Source organism: Vitis vinifera, chromosome 12 (genome assembly GCF_030704535.1).
Source record: "Vitis vinifera cultivar Pinot Noir 40024 chromosome 12, ASM3070453v1".
NCBI lineage: Eukaryota > Viridiplantae > Streptophyta > Magnoliopsida > Vitales > Vitaceae > Vitis > Vitis vinifera.
This window is the reverse complement of record NC_081816.1, coordinates 11,813,875-11,832,930: the sequence shown is the minus strand read 5'-3', so window position 1 is coordinate 11,832,930 and position 19,056 is coordinate 11,813,875. Positions and strand designations below refer to the sequence as shown.

Genomic DNA, 19,056 nt, shown 5'->3' with positions numbered 1-19,056 from the left:
AGTGAAACCATAATCTAGTGGAAAAGAATGAACCACCTTTGCCAAATATTTAAGGGAAACTATTTTGTTTATCACACACTAGACCTGATATAGCATATGTTGTAAATATGGTTAATCAATTTATGCATTTTCTACTTAAGTTGGATATGGAGGTTGAGTGTAGAATTATTAGATATCTAAAGATAGCCCTAGACAAGGGAATAATGTTTCAAAGAATGATGATTTCAAGTTGGAAGCCTATATTGATGAGGATTGGGCAGGTTCAATGGTGGATGGAAGATCAACTATTGAGTATTCCACATTTCTAAGAGGACATTTGGTCAATTGGAGAAGAAAAGAAAAACCTATTTGGTCATATCTAGGGTAGAAGCAAAGTTTAGAGCTATGACTTAGGGTATTTATGAGCTACTATGGTTGAAATTATACTCCCAGATCTTAAGATTTAGATAAAAGAGTCAATCATGTTGTATTGTGATTACAAGGCAACTATAAATATAAATCATAAGCCAATCCATCTGACATTTCATCAAAGAGAAAGTGGATTCTGATCAAATTTGTATGCCATGTCTCCTCACCTAGGCAACTGCTAGACATCCTCACCAAAGGTTTACCAAATTTGGGTTTTCATCAAATATTAGACAGGATAGGAATGCAAAAAATCTTTGGACTGGCTTGAGGAGGAGTGTTGGAAGATTTGACAAATTATGTTCAAATTTGAATGGTTATAATTTGTTTCTAAATATTGTAATTGATTTGTATGGTTGTAATTTTATTTTTTCCTTAGTTCTTCCCTAGAAATTTGCATGTAATTAGGTTCCTTGATTTAGTTCTAAATTAGCTATAGCCTAGTCAACCTTGTATCTATATAAGTTGTACTCATCCTTCTTGAGAATTAAGAGTGAGAAATTATTCATTCCTTCAACTTGTTTCCTAAATTTCCTAAAAGATCTCATTATGCCTAATTTTTAGGTACAACTCTTTCGGATTCAATTCAGAGTACCAGAATATGGTTGGACAACACAAAAGGTCTTCCACTTGATGAATTTTATTGTAAATGGATGTAAGGGTTGTCTTTCATCTGTTCTACTTTTGTATGCTTCTGCCATAAGTTAAGTTTCTACCTGCCTCGCTAAATCTAAACTGTGTTTTTGGCAGTGAGGGCAATCCTCTTTGGATTCTACAGGAGTGTGTTTCTTATTAAGTCTAAAGTAAGTTTCATCTTCTGTATTCTTTTTACCTGATTCTAATTATATGGCTTGATGGTTTGTCTATGGAGAAAATGGTTTGGCATTTTTTTTCACCTTGGGGAACTACAATTTGAGAGATTTTCATCAATGCTTCACTTAGTCACTAATTATGATCATGCATCTAGCTATCGCTTTCTGTTTCTTTTGCTTATACCATCTGGAATGTCAATTTTGAGGTGGTTTTTGATTCCACTTTAATGTAATTATATATGAGGTTCCTAGATCAGTAATAATCAAATTTCATATAAATACATTTTAAAATTAGTTGCAATTTGTATATGTTAACCTATGTTGCATGAAAAATTCAAATATGTGAAGCATCCATTTGGGACACAATCTGACATGGGTATACGATGAGAACAAGACATGTTTGGACATGCCTCTATTCAATTGTTGTCAGGAGCATGTGTCCAACAAAAACATTGAAAATGACTCAATCTTTGTTATTTTTGCTAGAACCTCCAGATCTAGCATAGTTAAAGCCAATTAGAGGATGATTCTAGAAGGATTAGAAGTGCTTCGTAATGCTTGGAAACATTTTTCTTACAAAAAATTAGCACATGGCAGAGTTTCAAAAATCACTTCTAAAAAATCTAAATAATCAATTGAAATGATTCTTGGACTAGCAACTGATAACTGCTTCTTCCAAACATCACTTTTTTGTTATGTAACATACTGAAAACACTATAAAGACAATTTTTTTAGATTATATCTAAACATTAACTGATTAAAATAGCTACTAACAAGGAACACTATGGTTTCAAAAGTGCTTTTACCATAATCACTCCCAAATGGGCCCTTAATTTATTACATAGGCTATATAAATATTATGAGATCTTTGTTAATCTGTTAGTTTACATGCCAGGTGGAATGGTATGTCATATGGCTTTCTTTTACCCGAAAGTACAACAAAGAATAATTTGAGAATTTCCAAAACTTAGCTCTCCTTGTGTCCTGATATTTGGAGGCTAAGCAAACCTGGTAGGCTAAGTAAACTTGGTCTAAGATCTGTTTACATATGCATACCACTTGGTTTGAATCCATGTAACATATATTGGTTTTTAACCTTCTTTAAGGTTTTATTTCTACACTCCTCACAAACGGAATTAGGTTTTATTACTAAATTTAGGGCATCAGTGGAACTGTTATTATTAACTCTATTAATCATCCAATTTTTATTTAGTTATGCTACCTCCAAAAATTATTCTGCTACAGGCACTTGAAATGGTGCTTCTCGATCTTCCTGGTCTTCTATTTTTCTCAACATATACATTACTTGTCTTGTTTTGGGCTGAAATATATCACCAGGTAATCCTTCTTTCATTGTTTTGAAATATATTCCATTTCCAGCTAATTGCTATGTTTAAATTTATTTTCTTATATTTTCATCCTTTTCTTTTTAGGCAAGAAGCCTTCCCATTGATAAACTTAGACCTGCATATTATATTATCAATGGACTTGTATACTTTACACAGGTAGGGAGAAAACAATGTGAAAACATTTTCTTGGAAAACAAATGATTTTATTGCAATATATTTGTAATAAGATTTTGTGACTCAATTTTCTTGTGAATTTGTCATGATGATAGATATCTATCTGGATAAGCATACGTTTGAGCCAAAGTCCTATTGCTATTGAAGTTGCTAAACTTTTCTTTTCAGGTGATGTTATTATGATAATTTTGGTTGAATCAAAGTTTTTTTTTTTTTCTATTGCTGGTGCCACTATTGTTTCTTTATTTTTATTTTATTCTATTTTGTAAACTTTCTAACAAGCACCATTTCAACTTTGCAGAACACATTCTTGAAATTGATTTTTTACTTTAATGCAATTATTAGTGCAACTTAATAATGCTCAAATGCTGATGATAATGCCAATGGTGTTATAGGATGTGCTAATGGTAATAATTTCTTTCTGCAGTAGTGTCATTCTTTGCTGCTCTAGGATTCTTGATATATGGTGGGAGGTAACTTCCTACGTATGACTATAAGTGAGATGTTAATATCCATGACATGATTCAAGTTGTTGCTTCCTTTGCAATGTTTAATTTTCTGTGCACATTAGGTTGTTTTTCTTGCTGAGGCGCTTTCCTATTGAATCGAGAGGCCGCCAAAAAAAATTGAATGAGGTCAGTAGATGGAATTAAGACTTTAGTTTCCTATGATGTTCTATGAAATTGGTTTCTCGGATACTTTTGCCTACAAATCATAAATTTTGAGTTTGATTACCCCTTGCTGGTAGTAAAAACCTTTTGAGGATTTATATTTACCACTCTTGGGAAGTCCTCTTGCACTTTATTTGCTTTACTTGGGAAAAAAAATTGTGCACAAGGATAAATTTTAGTCCATCACTTAATTTTTTGTTAATATAAAAATTCTTGAATTAAAAAAAAATTTTCCATATTAGTTATATCCTACAAAGATGAGACAAAACTAAGAATTAAAAGAGCTAAAGATAAAACTTCAATTTTTTACTTTGCATGTAGGTGGTTGTTTTGATATAGGGAGGAGCTTTGCTTGCTATGGCTTGGTGGCATATACAAAACATATACATTGCTACCATTTCCTAACCTCGAGTATAACTTAAAAAAGGTTTTATTTGGATTTAAGGTCTTAACCGAGTTGGTTATTTACTTTTATGTAGGGTGTGTAGATGAAATCATTCAACGCTTGTGAGTAATGTCATATGAAAAATATTTGTTGACTCAATCTTGTTTGTTACCACCGATGCTTTATAGATCCAAGATTATCTTTTTCTTCGAAGATTTCTTCTCAATTCTTGAGGTAAATCAAATTGCAATTCCAACTCATGAAGTATGTAATACCCAAAATTGTAATCCTAAAAAAATAGATACTTTGTTTGGACATGCCAATGAACTCTATATTGCTTTAGGAAAATAAGATAGGCTCAAGGGTTTGTAGGTTTGTTTAGATCAAATTATACATTGGCATTTCTTCTTAGTTCCCTTGGCATTGGATAACAAAGGAAAGACCTCTCTTGTTTTTGGTAAAGGAGATAAAAAAAACTAGTGCATAATATTATTGAAGAGAATTCTTTTATCCAGATGTTGACATTATTATTAGTTATATATCTCATTAGCATGATGACCTTGCACTTTTGATGATGGAGTAACTAGAGACATCAAATAATATACGGTGTTTGAAGGCACCCAACTTGAAGACCTTTGTGTTGAGGCTCAGTTTAGCCTATGATGATTAGGCTAAGCTTGAACTATCGGGTTTGATTTGGGCTTGCTCATCTAAGCATGCCCAGGGTAATTCGCTCTTAATTTGGACACATGTGAAAAAGGGCTCCTATGCACTTTGACTCATGAGCCTTAGTAGGCATACTTAACCTTGACACTCCCTAAGAAGACCATCCTTCGGCTAAGTTGCTCCTATTCAGGAAATGATCAAAGCAACCCTAACTCTAATCTATATTGATGGCATATGGATAAGAATAATCCCTACCTACCATCATGTGACTTTTCTCAACATATTGTAACATTTTTATCATTTTTTTACTACCGCATGACATAGGGTGATCAACCAATTAAATCACAACTCCTAGCCTCCCCTTTAACCTGGGTTCCCACCTACTGAATCATGGTTAAAGTAACCATAGTCAACCAATAGGATATAAAAGAGACCCTTGACCTACTCAGAGAGCGGTAGAGTAAAAATACTTGTTTCATTATCTCTTATTGAAGAAGTATTTTGAACCCTATGAAGCCATTTTCAAGCCAACTCCTACACCCATTCACTTATCCTTTTCTCTCATCATCTTTCTTGCCTTACACTAACTTCTCATTGGAGCCAACTACTAAGCGAGCTCTAGTTGGTTCTCTATTGCGAGTTTTACTATTTGGAATGCGAAATTACCATCTACTTGGCAAGTGTTATTAGGCTTGCCATCCTATCTATTCTTCATGTCTAAAATTGCTTGCACTAACAATATGATCTTAAAAATAAAGAGATTGTAGGAGAGTTCCTACCTTGAGGAGGAGAAACAAAGTAACCAAAAAGGAGTAAACCATACATGCATGAGGAAGACAATGACAATAGCATTGGGTTGTCTTTCAAGCCTTAATTAATTATTATCTTATAGAAACAGCCTAGCTTAGATAATATTAATATGAATTAAGGATGATAGCTAATGTTGCTCCAAGAATGGCAAAATGTTATAGGTGATGATAATTGGTAGTGATAGTGATAGTGATAATTGGTAGTGATAGTGATAGTGATAATTGGTAGGACAACCATTTCATGATGAACATGCATTATCTTGCCAAGTATTTGGACCTTGTTCCACCTTTAAAGTAAGATTAGAAGTTCTAAGATTCACTCAAGTTGCGTGGCAACAATGATTCTCAAAGGTTATTCAAAGAGTTTGAGGGCTCATATCATGCAAAGTCCAATGTGTGACCATGACTTCTACAAGTAAATATTATAGCATACTACTCTAAAACAAGTCAAACCCACAATGCTATTAATAAAAATAGCATAATTTGAAAGAAACAATTGTCTAGGCATGACCAAAGAAATGAATGGATTGAAGAATTGTACATAAATACCAAATGGACGCTTGCCACTTATACAAGTAAGAAACATATAAATGAATAAAAAATAAAATGATTGTAGGTTTGAATAGTCAAAATAAAGAATCATTAAGTGTCTTACTGCTAAAGGACATCAACATACCTAACCTTTATAGATGGAGATTCAACCCCTTTGCTAGAAAAAGAAAGATATAAGTTGGTGAATATAACATTTAAAAAGTAAAACCATGATGTGCAAATGTTGTGATGGTTAAACCAAATTAAATGGTTTTGAAAAGCATCCAATGTGTATGCTATAGTTGCTATAACCATAATAATCATGAGTCAATGACCATGGACAACTAGTTAGACATACTTATCAATATAGTTTGCCAAATCAACATGATTATACATTGTGTGCTTTTCTCACCATCATGATCTATGGAAATCCTACTACTAGAAATCAACATATGGCACCAAGAAATCAAGAGATTTGTACTAGCAACATGTCTTACCACGTGACCAGACATTAGAAATCATAATCTAGAGTGAACAACATGCTTCACCTCTCATGGGATGACAATCATGTCACTAATCAAACAACCTTAAAAAATTATATGGTTATATATCATGCATCAACCCCTCACTCCACACATTATTGCACATGTGACTTTATGTCTATGTGGAAGGTAGAGATAGGGATGGCAGTTTTGCAGGCTATTTGGGTAACCCGACCCGCCTTGTCCTTATTGGGACAAGTATGCGTAGGTGATAACCGAGGATGGGACAAGTTTGGGAAAATTTTCAAAACCTGAATCAAGTTCAAGGTGGGGATGGGTTTTGTACCAACCTGCCCCACATCACCTCGTCCAGCCAAGTTACAAACTTACCCTTCAAATTTTATAAAATACCAAACAACTCCCTATAAATAGTTTTTTTTTTCATTGCCCTAGATCAACCGTTGCTCTCTTCTCATCGCTTTCCTTTCATCTTTGGATATTTCCCTTTTCTACTTCAACCTTCATAAATCCATCTTCAAGGATGAATCAAGAAGAGCAACAAAATCAAGAAACGTTTGTAGAGAAACCCTTTTCTCTTCTTCAAATAGAAGCGGAATCATAGCGATGATTGGCTCCATTTCGATAGTGAGAACTTCGACATTCATCAAGTGCCAAATTCTTCAATCTCCATTTCAAGCCCTCTTCTCTTCTAAAGGTGTTTTGATTTGGTTTTCAACCCTATTTATATTTTAGGGTTTTGTCCGGTTGGATTGTGTAAAAATATTTGATTTTTTTTGTGTGGAAAATTTGGGTATTTTTTCCTTTATAATTTGAGTTTTGGTTTGATAATCAACTTGCATCCCGTATTGCTCCAAGTGTGAATCTAGCTGTCTCAGGCCGATTCATTTGTTTTTTTCCCAATATTTTCTTTTTGAAAGCCATTGTGATCTCTAGAAATTTTTGTGGTGTTTTTTTGTTTTTTTTCAAAAAAGTGTATAGGCATGAAAATTGTGAATTTGTTCATTGGAGATTTTGTGGATTAATGTAATATTGTTGGTTTTGAGAAAATCATCCTCCTCCCCATTCAAACAAAAGTACATATTCGGGTTGAGACATGCGGGTATGGGTTTATCATTTTTTCTATAAACGAGGATGGGTACTCATCAACATGCCCCGACTCGGGTTTGGGATAGGGATGGGGAAGGATTATATGATTGGGACATGAATGGGATAGGGGTGTCCTGTCCTAAACCTTCTTCATTGCCATCCCTAGGTAGAGACCACATTAGCAATAGAAAAACCCCATTTTTCTATTGCAATAATTAAATTGTTAAATTGATGAAAAGAGGACTTGAACATTTGAGCACATAATGTATATCATGCTCTCTCTCTCTCTCTCTCTCTCTCTCTCTCTCTCTCTCTCTCTAGATATATATATATGGGGGTTGAATATTTTAATGATGCTCTTAGCTCATACCTTATTGAAGATGGAATAATCCAACAAACTTCTTATCTTAATACACCACAATAAAAGGGAGTAGTGGAGAGAAAAAAACATGGGAATCTTCTCGAGGTTGCTAGGGCTTTGATTTTTACAAAAAATATTCCTAAACATTTTTGGGGTAAGGTTATTATTACACTGCATATCTCATAAATTATATGCCTTAAAAAATCCTTAACTCCACTACTCTTATTGATTTATTTCCCTTACAACAATTTATTCAACTCTCTTTCTCTTAGAGTGTTTGGTTATGTTGTTTTTGTTTGTACTCATAGCAGGAAAGATTTAAACTAGGTCCAAGTTTTTTAAGATCATGCTTACTTTTTCTTAACTAATCTTCTGGGTGGGGGGGAGTGGTTATGAGGAAGATCAGTATTGGATGATCTCATTTCTGATTTCACGTGATGATAATGAAGAGTAGCAATGTGCCAATAATGAAGTGTAGCAATGGGTGAAAGTTGAAATGATAAAGAATAGGCTAGAGAAGGTGCAAAAGATGATAATAAACCAAAATAAGAAAATGAATCTAGAATTGAATCACCAAAGGTAGTCAAACCCGAAAAAAGATGATTAGGGAGCTTATTCAAAGAGGAGAAAAGGCGAGTGTGACTTGGAAGACCTTATCTCTCCCTCACATGACTAATCATCTAACCTTGAGTTAGGTATGTTTGATTCCATTCCTTCCCCTTTTAGCTTTGATTTGGATCTTGATATTCCCATTTCTATTAGGAAAGGTACTAGAGCCTACTCTACATTTCTAATTTCTTATCCCCTCATTGATTTGATTATGAAGATAAGGCCTTCATTTCTTAGGTGGGAAAAGGCTCTAAAGATTATTATTGTAGGTGGAGAAGGCTATACATGAATAGGAGCATTATATAAAAATAATAATCGAAAGATTGTTGAGCTACTTAAGGGAAATAAACCAATTTCAACAACTGGATTTTCACTATAAAATACCAAGCAAACGAGTTCATTTAGAGGTGGCTAAGGAATACACTCAAACTTGTGGAGTTGATTGTATAGGAGAGATGGAAAGAATATAAGGTAAAAATTCTTTTCCTTAATCTTTTACATGTATAGAGACTCACATATATAAAAAATCCTAGTACCTAAATAGAAAAATTTTCTAACTTAATTACAAAAAATCCCTTTGATCACAGGATTACCTAATTCTCTCTACGAAATCAAGACTTTCCTAATTTCATTTTTCCACACTCCCCCTCAAGTTGGTGAATAGATGTTTTCCATTCTTAGCTTGGATACATTTGCTTGAAAATTTGTACTATTTAAACCTTTTGTGAGTATATCTGCAAGTTGGTAGTAAGGAGTACAAATCAACCCACTATCTAGTTTCTCCTTAATAAAATGTCCGTCTATCTTTGTGTGCTTCGTTTAATCATGTTGTACTGGATTATATGCAATATTGATGCAAATTTATTATCGTAGTAAAGTCTCATTCGATCATCTCATTTAATCTTCAAATCATCCAAAATAATTTTCAACCATAGTAGTTTACAAAATCATTGGGTCAGTGCATGAAATTCTGCTTCGGTATTGGACCTTGTCACCAAACTCTGTTTCTTACTTCTTCATGTTATCAAATTCCCACCAAGTAAGGTGCAATACCTAGTGGTTGATCTTATATCAACCTCAGATCTAGCATAATCTCCATCTATGTATGCTTCAAGTACTAGTCTTGAGTTTTATTTAAATAGGATGCCCTTTCTTGGAGACCCTTTAAGGTACTGTAACACTCGGTTAGCAACTTGCAAATGAACCTTTTTTGGACCGTGCATGAACTGGCTAATGACACTTGTAGCATATGCTATATTTGGTCTTGTATGAGAGAGAAAAATGAGTCTTCCTACTAGATGTTGACACATCTCTCTATCTATTGCAACATCTTTCTTAGCCTCCTTAAGCTTATAATTAGGATTTATTAGTGTGCTTGCTGGTTTACACGCCAACTTCTTTGTTTCCTTGAGAAGGTTAGTTACATATTTCTATTGAGAAATAAAAATTCCTTGCTTAGAATGTACAACTTTGGTTCTTAGGAAGTATTTCAACCTTCCTAACTCTTTAATCTCAAACTCCTTGGTCAAGCATTGCCTTAAAGTCTGTTTTTCCTTTTCATCATTTCCCGTCGCAATGATGTTGTCTAGATATACTAGAGGAGCTATAACTCCCCATGAATCTAAATGCTTGATGAACAACGTATGATCTCTTTGACTTTGTCTGTATCCCATGTTTTTCATCACTTTACAAATCTTCTAAACCACACCCTCAAAGACTGTTTTAGCTTATATGGAGCTTTATTCAATTTACACACTTTTTTAGTGGCTAGTTTACTTCCAAATCTTGGAGGGATTTCTATATAAATCTCTCCCTAAAGATCTCTATTCAGAAATGCATTTTTGACATCAAACTATTGTAGATCCCAATTATAATTTGTTGCCAATAAAATTTTTTTGATTGTGTTCATATTGGCAACTGGAGAAAATGTCTCTAAATAATCCACGTTTTATGTTTTAGTATATCCTTTAGCCACCAATCTTGCCTTGTACCTCTCTAACATCCCATCTGCTTTATGCTTAACAGAATAGACCCACTTACATCCTATTGGTCTTTTTCCTATGGGAAAATCTACTAACCCCCAAGTTTTATTTTTCTCTAGGGCCTTTATTTCTACATTCATGGCTTATCTTCAATTCTCATTAGATAAAGCCTTGGATAGAGTGGTTAAAATATGAATATTGTTCAAATTTGTAACAAAACTCTTATAGGATGGAGACAACTTTTCGAATGACACAACATGGGAAAGTGGATACAAAGGATGTTTAGTGCATTCCCTCGTTCCTTTCCTAATGACAATAAGGGAGGTTTTGGTTTATAGTTTTTCAAACTGAAGTCTTAAGTCAACTTGTAAGGGAGGATGAGAAACTGTTACCTAATTTCCAGAATTTGGTTCAAAATCTTGCACTTGTATAAGTTAAGGAACTAGAACTTTCTTCCTTGAGTACACTTTGCTAGTCATTCGATTCTTAGGAGTAGGCTCAATGGATGGCTCAAATTTAGAGGAGGGTATAGATATTGGATTAGACACTTTAGGAGGGTCAATAAGAAAGGGATCAATGAAAAATAAATCCCGATCTTTATCTTCCTCAATAGATAGAATTCTCCCCTTAAACATAAGAAGTGGGAAAATAAGACTCACTTTTGTTAAAAGTAACATCAATTGAGACAATTTTTTTTTTTTTTTGTTTATAATGGTGGATGGTAACACTTATATCCCTTTTGAGTTGAATATTCCAAAAAAATACATTCAATTGTTCTGGGATCCAATTTTCCCTTGTTTGGATTGTGAATATGCACAAAAGACACATACCCAAATATCTTAGGAATGAGATGGTTTGTGGTTCTCATATTAGGATAAAATAATGAGAGTATTTCCATAAGACTTTTGAAACCTAAGACTCTGGAAGGTAAACGGTTTATGAAATGTGTGGCGATTAGGACGACTTACCCCCAGTAAGATTTAGGCATATGTGTTTAGAACAAAAAAGCTTGTGTTGTATCAAAGAGGTGACTATTTTTCCTCTCAACAACTTTATTTTGTTGTAGGGTGTTTACATGTGATGACTCATGAATTATACTTTTATGATGAAAGTATGGAGTTAGGACTTGATGGAAATAATCTCTGGTATTGTCCAACCAAAACCTCTTGATTGTGACACCAAATTGATTTTTTTTTAATCATATTGTGGAAATTTGGGATAACAAAACTCACATCAAATTTGTGTTTAAGTAAAAAGATCCAAGAGACCCTAATACAATCATCGATGAATGACACAAACTAGTGTGCCCTGGATATATTTGGGATAGGGGAAGGACCTTAAATATCACTATGAATTAGATGGAAAGGCTTTGAACTTTTTTTATTACTAACTAAAAAGGTTGAACGCTTGTGTTTGACTAGTTCACATACCTCACAATGAGAGCTCTCAACATTTAATTTCCCAAACAAAAAAGGGAACAAGATCTTAAAAGTTCTAAATGACAGATGTTCAAGCCTACGATGATGTAGCCAAAATTTTTCTTTAAAAATATGGTATTCAGAAAGAAGAGATACAGTTGATTTGCTTGGTGATATAGCCCATTCCATTCTTTAGTAAGTCCAATCATCTTCCCTAATTACTAGTCTTAAAATACATAGTGAGTATGGTAAAAAAATCACATTGCAACCTAAATGTTGTGTAAGGTTTTGGATAGAAACAAGATTAGTGGACAACTTTGAAACATGAAGCACATTTCTAAGATTGAGTGTAGGACTAATTTGGATATCTCCTACACCTGCGATAGTGGTTAATGAACCATTAATTGTGACAATTTTCTTATTGCTTAGGTAAAGGTTATAGTTGTTAAATTGATATGATGAATGACTCATATATTCTATGGCACATAAATCTAAAACCCATGAGTTGGCAAATGTTTCATTCGAGACCTTAATCCAATAGGAGTGCTAGTGAGTAGGTACTTGAAGGTTTCTCAAGACTTCCCAAAAAAATTCTTAATTTTTCAATCTCCTTTTGATTGAATCCGCCTTTTGATATACCTTTATTTTTATTTATTTTCTTTCTTTTTTTTTTTTTTTTTTTGGGAAAATATAAAAGAGCTCTTTGATAAAGAACTCTCCCATAAGGCTGAGAGAACCATGTAGCTCCCACTAGTGTCGATGTGGGATGGTCCTAGCCATAGTGGTGTCGTTGGAGGTTCAGTACCCTTGATTTTTTACAATATCGGCAGTACAACAAGAACAAAGGCCGCTTGTTGCTCTCACGAATGAGTTCGCGATCCACTTTTGCAACAACGGAGAGATGGAGATGCAATGTGATGCAAAGATGAGAGACGACACAAGGGAGACGAAGCATAAGGGTTGTCGATGTTGACGACATAAGGGAGATGAAGGTCGAGAATGGTCTCTCCTTGATTCCTAGGTTTATGAACTTGACTCTGATACCCTGTAGAAGAGAGATGGAAAGAGTACAAGGTAAAAATTCTTTTCTTTAATCTTTTGCCTGTATAGAGACTCATATATATACAAAAACTCCTAGCACCTAAATAGAAAACTTTCCTAACTTAATTACAACAAATCCCTTTGATTACGGGATTACCTAATTCTCTCTACAAAATCACAACTTTCCTAATTTCATTCTTCCACAGATTAGTAAGGACCTTTTGCATTGGTTGCAAAGATGAAAACAAATAGAGTTCTTTCAAACCTAGGTGCAAATTTTGATTAGCTTTTATATTAGTAATCCAAAAGAGCAAGTACACATGAACTCCTCATGGTTTTGAGGACAACTTTGGTTTTGGGAAAGTGTGTAAATTCAAGAAATCTATATATGGATTAAAATAATAAACAAAATCCGGGTTTGAGTAATTAAATTTGAATATTGTTTAAGTTAAGGAGATCACACTTTCTTTATTAAGCATTCTACTAACAAGAAAACAATTGATCTTATTATTTATGTAGATGATAACTGATCTTATTATTTATGTAAATGGTCACATGTGATGATTTGGAGGAGATGAAGAATTTGAATAATCTTTTGGCAAAGGAATTTGAAATTAAAGATTTGGGATCCATATTGGTATTGAAGTTTCAAGATTCAAAAGTTTCATGAAGGAAATATGTCAATTTCTAAATGAGACATGATTATTGAGATGTAAATTGACAACGACTCCAATTGATCCATAATTTGGAGCATAAATTCAATTGACAAAGGATGCTATCAATGGCTGGTTGGAAGACTATCTTACACTAGGCTTGATATCACTTATGTTGTGAATATAGTAAGTTAATTTATGCCCTTACTATTAGAGTGTCACATGAATGCAGTTGAAAGAATTTTAAGTATCTAAAATCACCTCCTTGGCATAGTTTATTATTCTCAAAGAATAATCACTTGAAAGTTAAAACCCATATAGATGCGAACTAGGAATGGTCAAACCCTGGATCATAGATTAACTATTGGTTATTGCACTTTTTGTGAGAAAATTTAGTCTCTTCAATAAGAATAAAAAAAAAAAAATGCATTGCGGCAAAATCCAATGCAATGGTTGAGTTGTGAGCAATGACTCAATGAATATGTGAACTACTTTGGTTTAAGATCATTCCAATAGAATTAAACGCGACAATAGAAGAATCTATAAAATAATATTGTGAGTATAAAGTGACCATCCACATTGCACATAATCATGTACAATATAACAAGACAATTTTTTGATATTTTCACAAAGGGTATTTCAATTATGACTTTCAAGAATATCACATGCAAGCTGGTAATTAAAAATATCTCCGAACTAGCTTAAGGAGGAGTGTTAGAATGTGCACCGAATCATTAATTTCCTTATATTTCTTAATTTTCTCCAATATTTTTCTTAATAATGATTTGAATTATTGATTTATAATTCCATACTATATTTTCTAGTTGACTATTATATTTAGGAGAGCTCAAATTAAGGAGAATCAAGAACGTAGGTCAATTGTAAATATTTATTTTCCTTTTTTCTATTTGTATACTCAACTTTATATATTCCTTTGTAATTGCCAACATCAATAAGAATGTTTTTCATACAATTTCCCTTACATTTCACCATGGTAGTATGGTCTCATTTGGTAGGAGGTTATGTGTTCAAACCTCACTGTATGTTTATGTCCCTAATTTATTGAACCTAGGTGTAAACTCAAAGGAGGATATTGGTTTGCCTATATGCCTGCATATCTCTCCATGTGCTATGAAGCCCCACTTGAGGAAGGGTAATGGATAGTATGATATACATTGTGAACCTAAATCCTAATAGCTTAAACTTCTAGAAAAATTAGTGGTCTAATATTAAAATGGTTATGGATACCTCTCACACTAAGGATGTCGTCCTAGAGCAGATGTCTTCTTATAATTTGGTTAGGGCAACACTTGAATAGGTAAGGGTCATCCTAAAAGAACTGAAAAACTTTACGAAATAAAAAAAGAAAAAACATGTATAAGAATGTGCAATATATGTTTTCTTAACTACTAATGTAGCAATTACCTAGAACATAATGAGTGCATAAAAGGTCTTTCGACTATTGGCACACCTACAACTGAGAATTGCTCGCTAATTTACAAAGTATTACACCCTAATGCTAAAGAAAACTCCTTTGGGTGTTGGATACTTGGAGTAACACATGATATATAGGAGGCAACCTAGCGAGAAAGGAGACTCCATTGGCTGTTAGAGATTTGGAGTAACGTGAGATAGGAGGTTCACAATTGGCAACATATTTATAATAGGACAATTCAATCATCAATGATATTTTATATAATATGTAATGCACTTTGATGAGAAGTTAGAGACTTCATTCGCCAATAATTCAAGAGATGATTATTTGTCTATCGCTAAGGCTTAGGCAAATTATTAATAAGGAGCTTGGAAGGTCTTGGCTTAGGAGCCTGACAAGGAGGGTTGGTGTCACACCTTAATGATCAAGTGCTCATGAGAAGTCGTACTAGCCTTTTGAAAGGTTAGTGAAGTTCCATTGACTTTCAAAGCGAGTCTAATGACTTAGGGAAAAATATCTCCATCAAGAAATAACCTTTAATTCATCTATGAGAAGATGACTTTTCATACATTTTATTTACTTCATTGAATTGATGACTAAGGAGGATTAAAGAGCACGTTAGAGGAGTGCAAGAATAGAACTTAAACTAGTCAGTCTGGAGCAAATCATTCACATCATGGTTAAAACCCTGCTCCCTCATGAACCTGGTGACATATAATAGCTTCCTGGTTTGTTTGGATAATTTTGGCCTTATGGATTTCCCTTCTTTCACTTTCTTGCAAACACTTGGCACATACAGTTGCATGCTCAATAGGATGTTGTCAAGTTTGGCCACACTATCACACTTATTACATGAAAGTTTGTAGGTGTCATAGCAAACATGTAACCGAATAAGGTGAAAGTAGATGAAGTCATGCAAACTGGACATGAGGGATTGGTGTGAAATGTTATAGGAGTTATGGTCAACAGGAAACTAAAAAGGTGAAAGCACGTGAAGTAATGCAAATATGGGCATCAAGGACAAAACAAAATGGAAACTAGGAAAATTATACAAACCCAAGTGGTAGAGACAAACCTTAACAGGGCACCCTGATAAGGAAAGCCCTGGTGCCCTAGGAAGCAATTTGATGGAGCCTTAAGGTGGCCACAAAATGTGTGATCACTTCTTTCAAGAACAAAGTGACACATGCATGACTTCAACTTTGTTATGGTTGCATTGTTTTGCTGTATATGAGATGAACACATCTTAAGAGGAAGCACATAGGTGGTACATCTTGTTGATATTCATACCATGCTCTGTCTCACCTAGTTGATGCTATGTATGATGTGAGTCACTCTTTATTAATTAGCATGATGCTTTACTTTTGGGCAACAATATTTGGATCCTTCAGTTAAAGTAGAAAAGAACGAAGACGACAATGTATTTTATCTTATTGCTTAGAATAATGACCTCTGCCCATCTGGTTAGCTAGGGGAAATATTCAGCGTAGTTCATTATCCAACTGTTGGAGATAAGGCTTCATAAAGTTGAGTTTAGGTAAACCGTGTCTTTAGACATGTATGAAAATGCTTGTCTCTAAAAAAGGTGTTTGAGATGATGCTTTGTAAAGTTGAAGTGGATTAAAATTTAGACATGTGTGGAAATCCTTGTAAAGGCAACATTGTTGGAAATAGTGTACAAATTCAACTCTTGGTTTGCCTCTTCTCTTGTCATGCTCTTTGTTGTTGGGCTTGTTGAAACCAGGTGAAACCATTTTTCCCCATATCAGGTTGGAACTAAAATGTTGATCATAATGTTTTTACATTAATGAAGATCCCTCACAAAGTAAGTGAAGTGGTTGGATTTAATGATTGAGGATCCCTCAAAAAGGAATTTTTGACATGATAGATGTCGGTGTAGGGTTCCAGCTGCATGAGGACGCTTGTCGAGTTGATAGAAACTCTTCATTCCACCAATTTTTTGTAAGTCACTTCTTACTTGACTAAGGCTAGTTTATAGACCAAAACACAAGTTCCAATCATTGAATTGTCATGACCTCTCTATATACTAGTCATTCTTAAATTTTACAATATTTGGGGATTTTTTGGAAGTATGCAAGAATTCGAGTCTTGAGTTTTCTCTTTATTTTCCCTTCTGGTTGAAATGTTTTTTTTTGGAACAAACCATTTTATCCCACATTGAGTAGTGACGAAGTGTCTTAAAAAGCAATTGAGGATCTTTTACTAGCACTGGTGATTGCTATAAAATATGAGGGGAGGGTCTAATTGGCCAATATCTTAAGTGGTTTGGAAACAGAAAATGCATATGATGCTAATACCTTCACTCTTGTGCTACCTAAGCAACATGCACAGAGAGAGAACTGATCATGAACAAATATATAGGAAACAGATTGATATCACATGCATAAGACTAAGTTTTGCTACAGTGACAAGGGGGCATGCAAATCAATCTCATTCCTTGGGTGTTTTTCTGTTAGTTTTCCCACTTTGGGCCTCACAGGAGAATGTGAGCTGGGAGTCCTATGCTGATACTCTAGAAATACAATCCTTTCTTATAGGAAATGTTTATGAGACCTATAGAATGGGATGCCAATCATGAAATATCAAGTTTTGTTTCCTGGAAGTCCTTTTAGTAAATGTTTGTTATCCTATAGGGATTGTTTGTGATATCCTATAAGTTGAGTACTCAAATATTCCCTCTACTTGGATTCTTCATAGATATTCATAAGGCATCCTTATTTTTCAACATTGTTTCATGGTAGGTTCCCACAGTGAACTTCAAATTGTAACTTTGTTTTATACATATTTCCCATGTATTTTTGAGGCAAGATTGATGTTAATATACTTTACATTGCTCAGAACTCTTGATTTCTTATTTATATTCATGGCAGGTTGGCTTTGTAACAGGAGTTTGCTGCACTTGTTTCCTGATAAGATGCTTGGTGGTAAGCTTCTATTGGTCATCTAAGTCTCACATAAATCTAACCCAATTTTCTACTTTTGTGACAAAACCAACTTCCTACAAGTTACTTGCTACTTAATATTTAATTATTGGCATACATGTAGGTTGCTCTCTCTGCACTTGACAAGGATGCTGATCTTGATGTTCTGAATCATCCCATTCTAAACCTCAGTTATTACATGGCAAGTTTTGACTCCTCAATGCTGTATGCCTTGTTTTATGTGATCTGTGGAATTAGTATTTAGTTTTGTACAAATCAAGGATGATAAAGATCTACCATTTGGAGGTTTTCCAACTCTTGGCTAAAAGTTTCCTATTGTGATGGAAGCATATATCAAATTGTTTTGAGATGCCTCGAGCATAGAAATCCTTGCCCAGATGGTTACAAGTTTTGCTCATTAGAATGATAAGGGTCTTTAAATCATCTTCTTTGCGTGTTGTAACAAAATTAGGGAATACCGTTTCCTTCTGCATTAATCCTTGAAGACACTTCTTCTGAATCGCAATGGAAATAATTTCTTGACAACAAAATGAAATAAATACATAAAAATAAACAATAGCTTCTAACTGTAAAAACTCTGAACTGATATGTGCTTCCTTCCCTTAAACAAAATTAGAAGAAACATCTACCTGAATTTTGAACAAAATTTTCACCCCTCTAAATCAATATTGAGTCAATTGTATTTCAGATATTTTCCCATGGGAAAAGTTGCATTTGCAACACATGCATGGATCTTATAATATGATACGGGTAACTGAAAAATTTGTTTCCTTCTTCCCATTAAAACATTCATCCTGACGTTCTATATATGGATGCCTATCTCGTTCTCTTATTTTCAGTTGGTAGAGATTATTCCATCTGCTTTGGTGCTCTTTATTCTTCGGAAGCTACCTCCAAGGCGTGTCTCTGACAATTATCAGCCCATCAAGTGAAGTTAATTTTTTCCTCGATCTTCACGTGAATGCTCCACAAGACTGATTCAGTTGTTGCTTAGCATTGCTGTCATAAGAGCTTCTGCACATCTCTCTCTTCCTCACTTTCTCATTTTCTCATCTCTAATTATATGTTATATCCTCATTAATCTGTTCCTTCATGTATATTCTTCTTATTTCTTATGCAATGGAAATTGTTACAAAGCTCATGCTCATTGTAGATGCCTTGGTAGGAAAACAAATATGAAAATTAATAAATTCTTATGCAATG

The 19,056-nt window shown here is 34.0% G+C and overlaps 1 protein-coding gene across 1 annotated transcript in view; it reads left to right on the top strand.

Annotated features, from left to right (window-relative positions):
• LOC100261160 (tobamovirus multiplication protein 1) overlaps positions 1 to 18,114 on the top strand; it is a 29,784-nt gene extending 11,670 nt beyond the window's left edge. The window contains exons 2-10 of the mRNA XM_019217606.2: positions 970 to 1,060; positions 1,156 to 1,208; positions 2,463 to 2,555; positions 2,651 to 2,722; positions 2,836 to 2,908; positions 3,168 to 3,213; positions 3,312 to 3,375; positions 17,782 to 17,835; positions 17,957 to 18,114. Coding sequence (XP_019073151.2) covers positions 970 to 1,060; positions 1,156 to 1,208; positions 2,463 to 2,555; positions 2,651 to 2,722; positions 2,836 to 2,908; positions 3,168 to 3,213; positions 3,312 to 3,375; positions 17,782 to 17,835; positions 17,957 to 18,097 — 687 coding nt within the window. The 3' untranslated portion in view covers positions 18,098 to 18,114. The remainder of the gene's footprint in view (positions 1 to 969; positions 1,061 to 1,155; positions 1,209 to 2,462; positions 2,556 to 2,650; positions 2,723 to 2,835; positions 2,909 to 3,167; positions 3,214 to 3,311; positions 3,376 to 17,781; positions 17,836 to 17,956) is intronic.
• Positions 18,115 to 19,056: the final 942 nt, after the last annotated feature.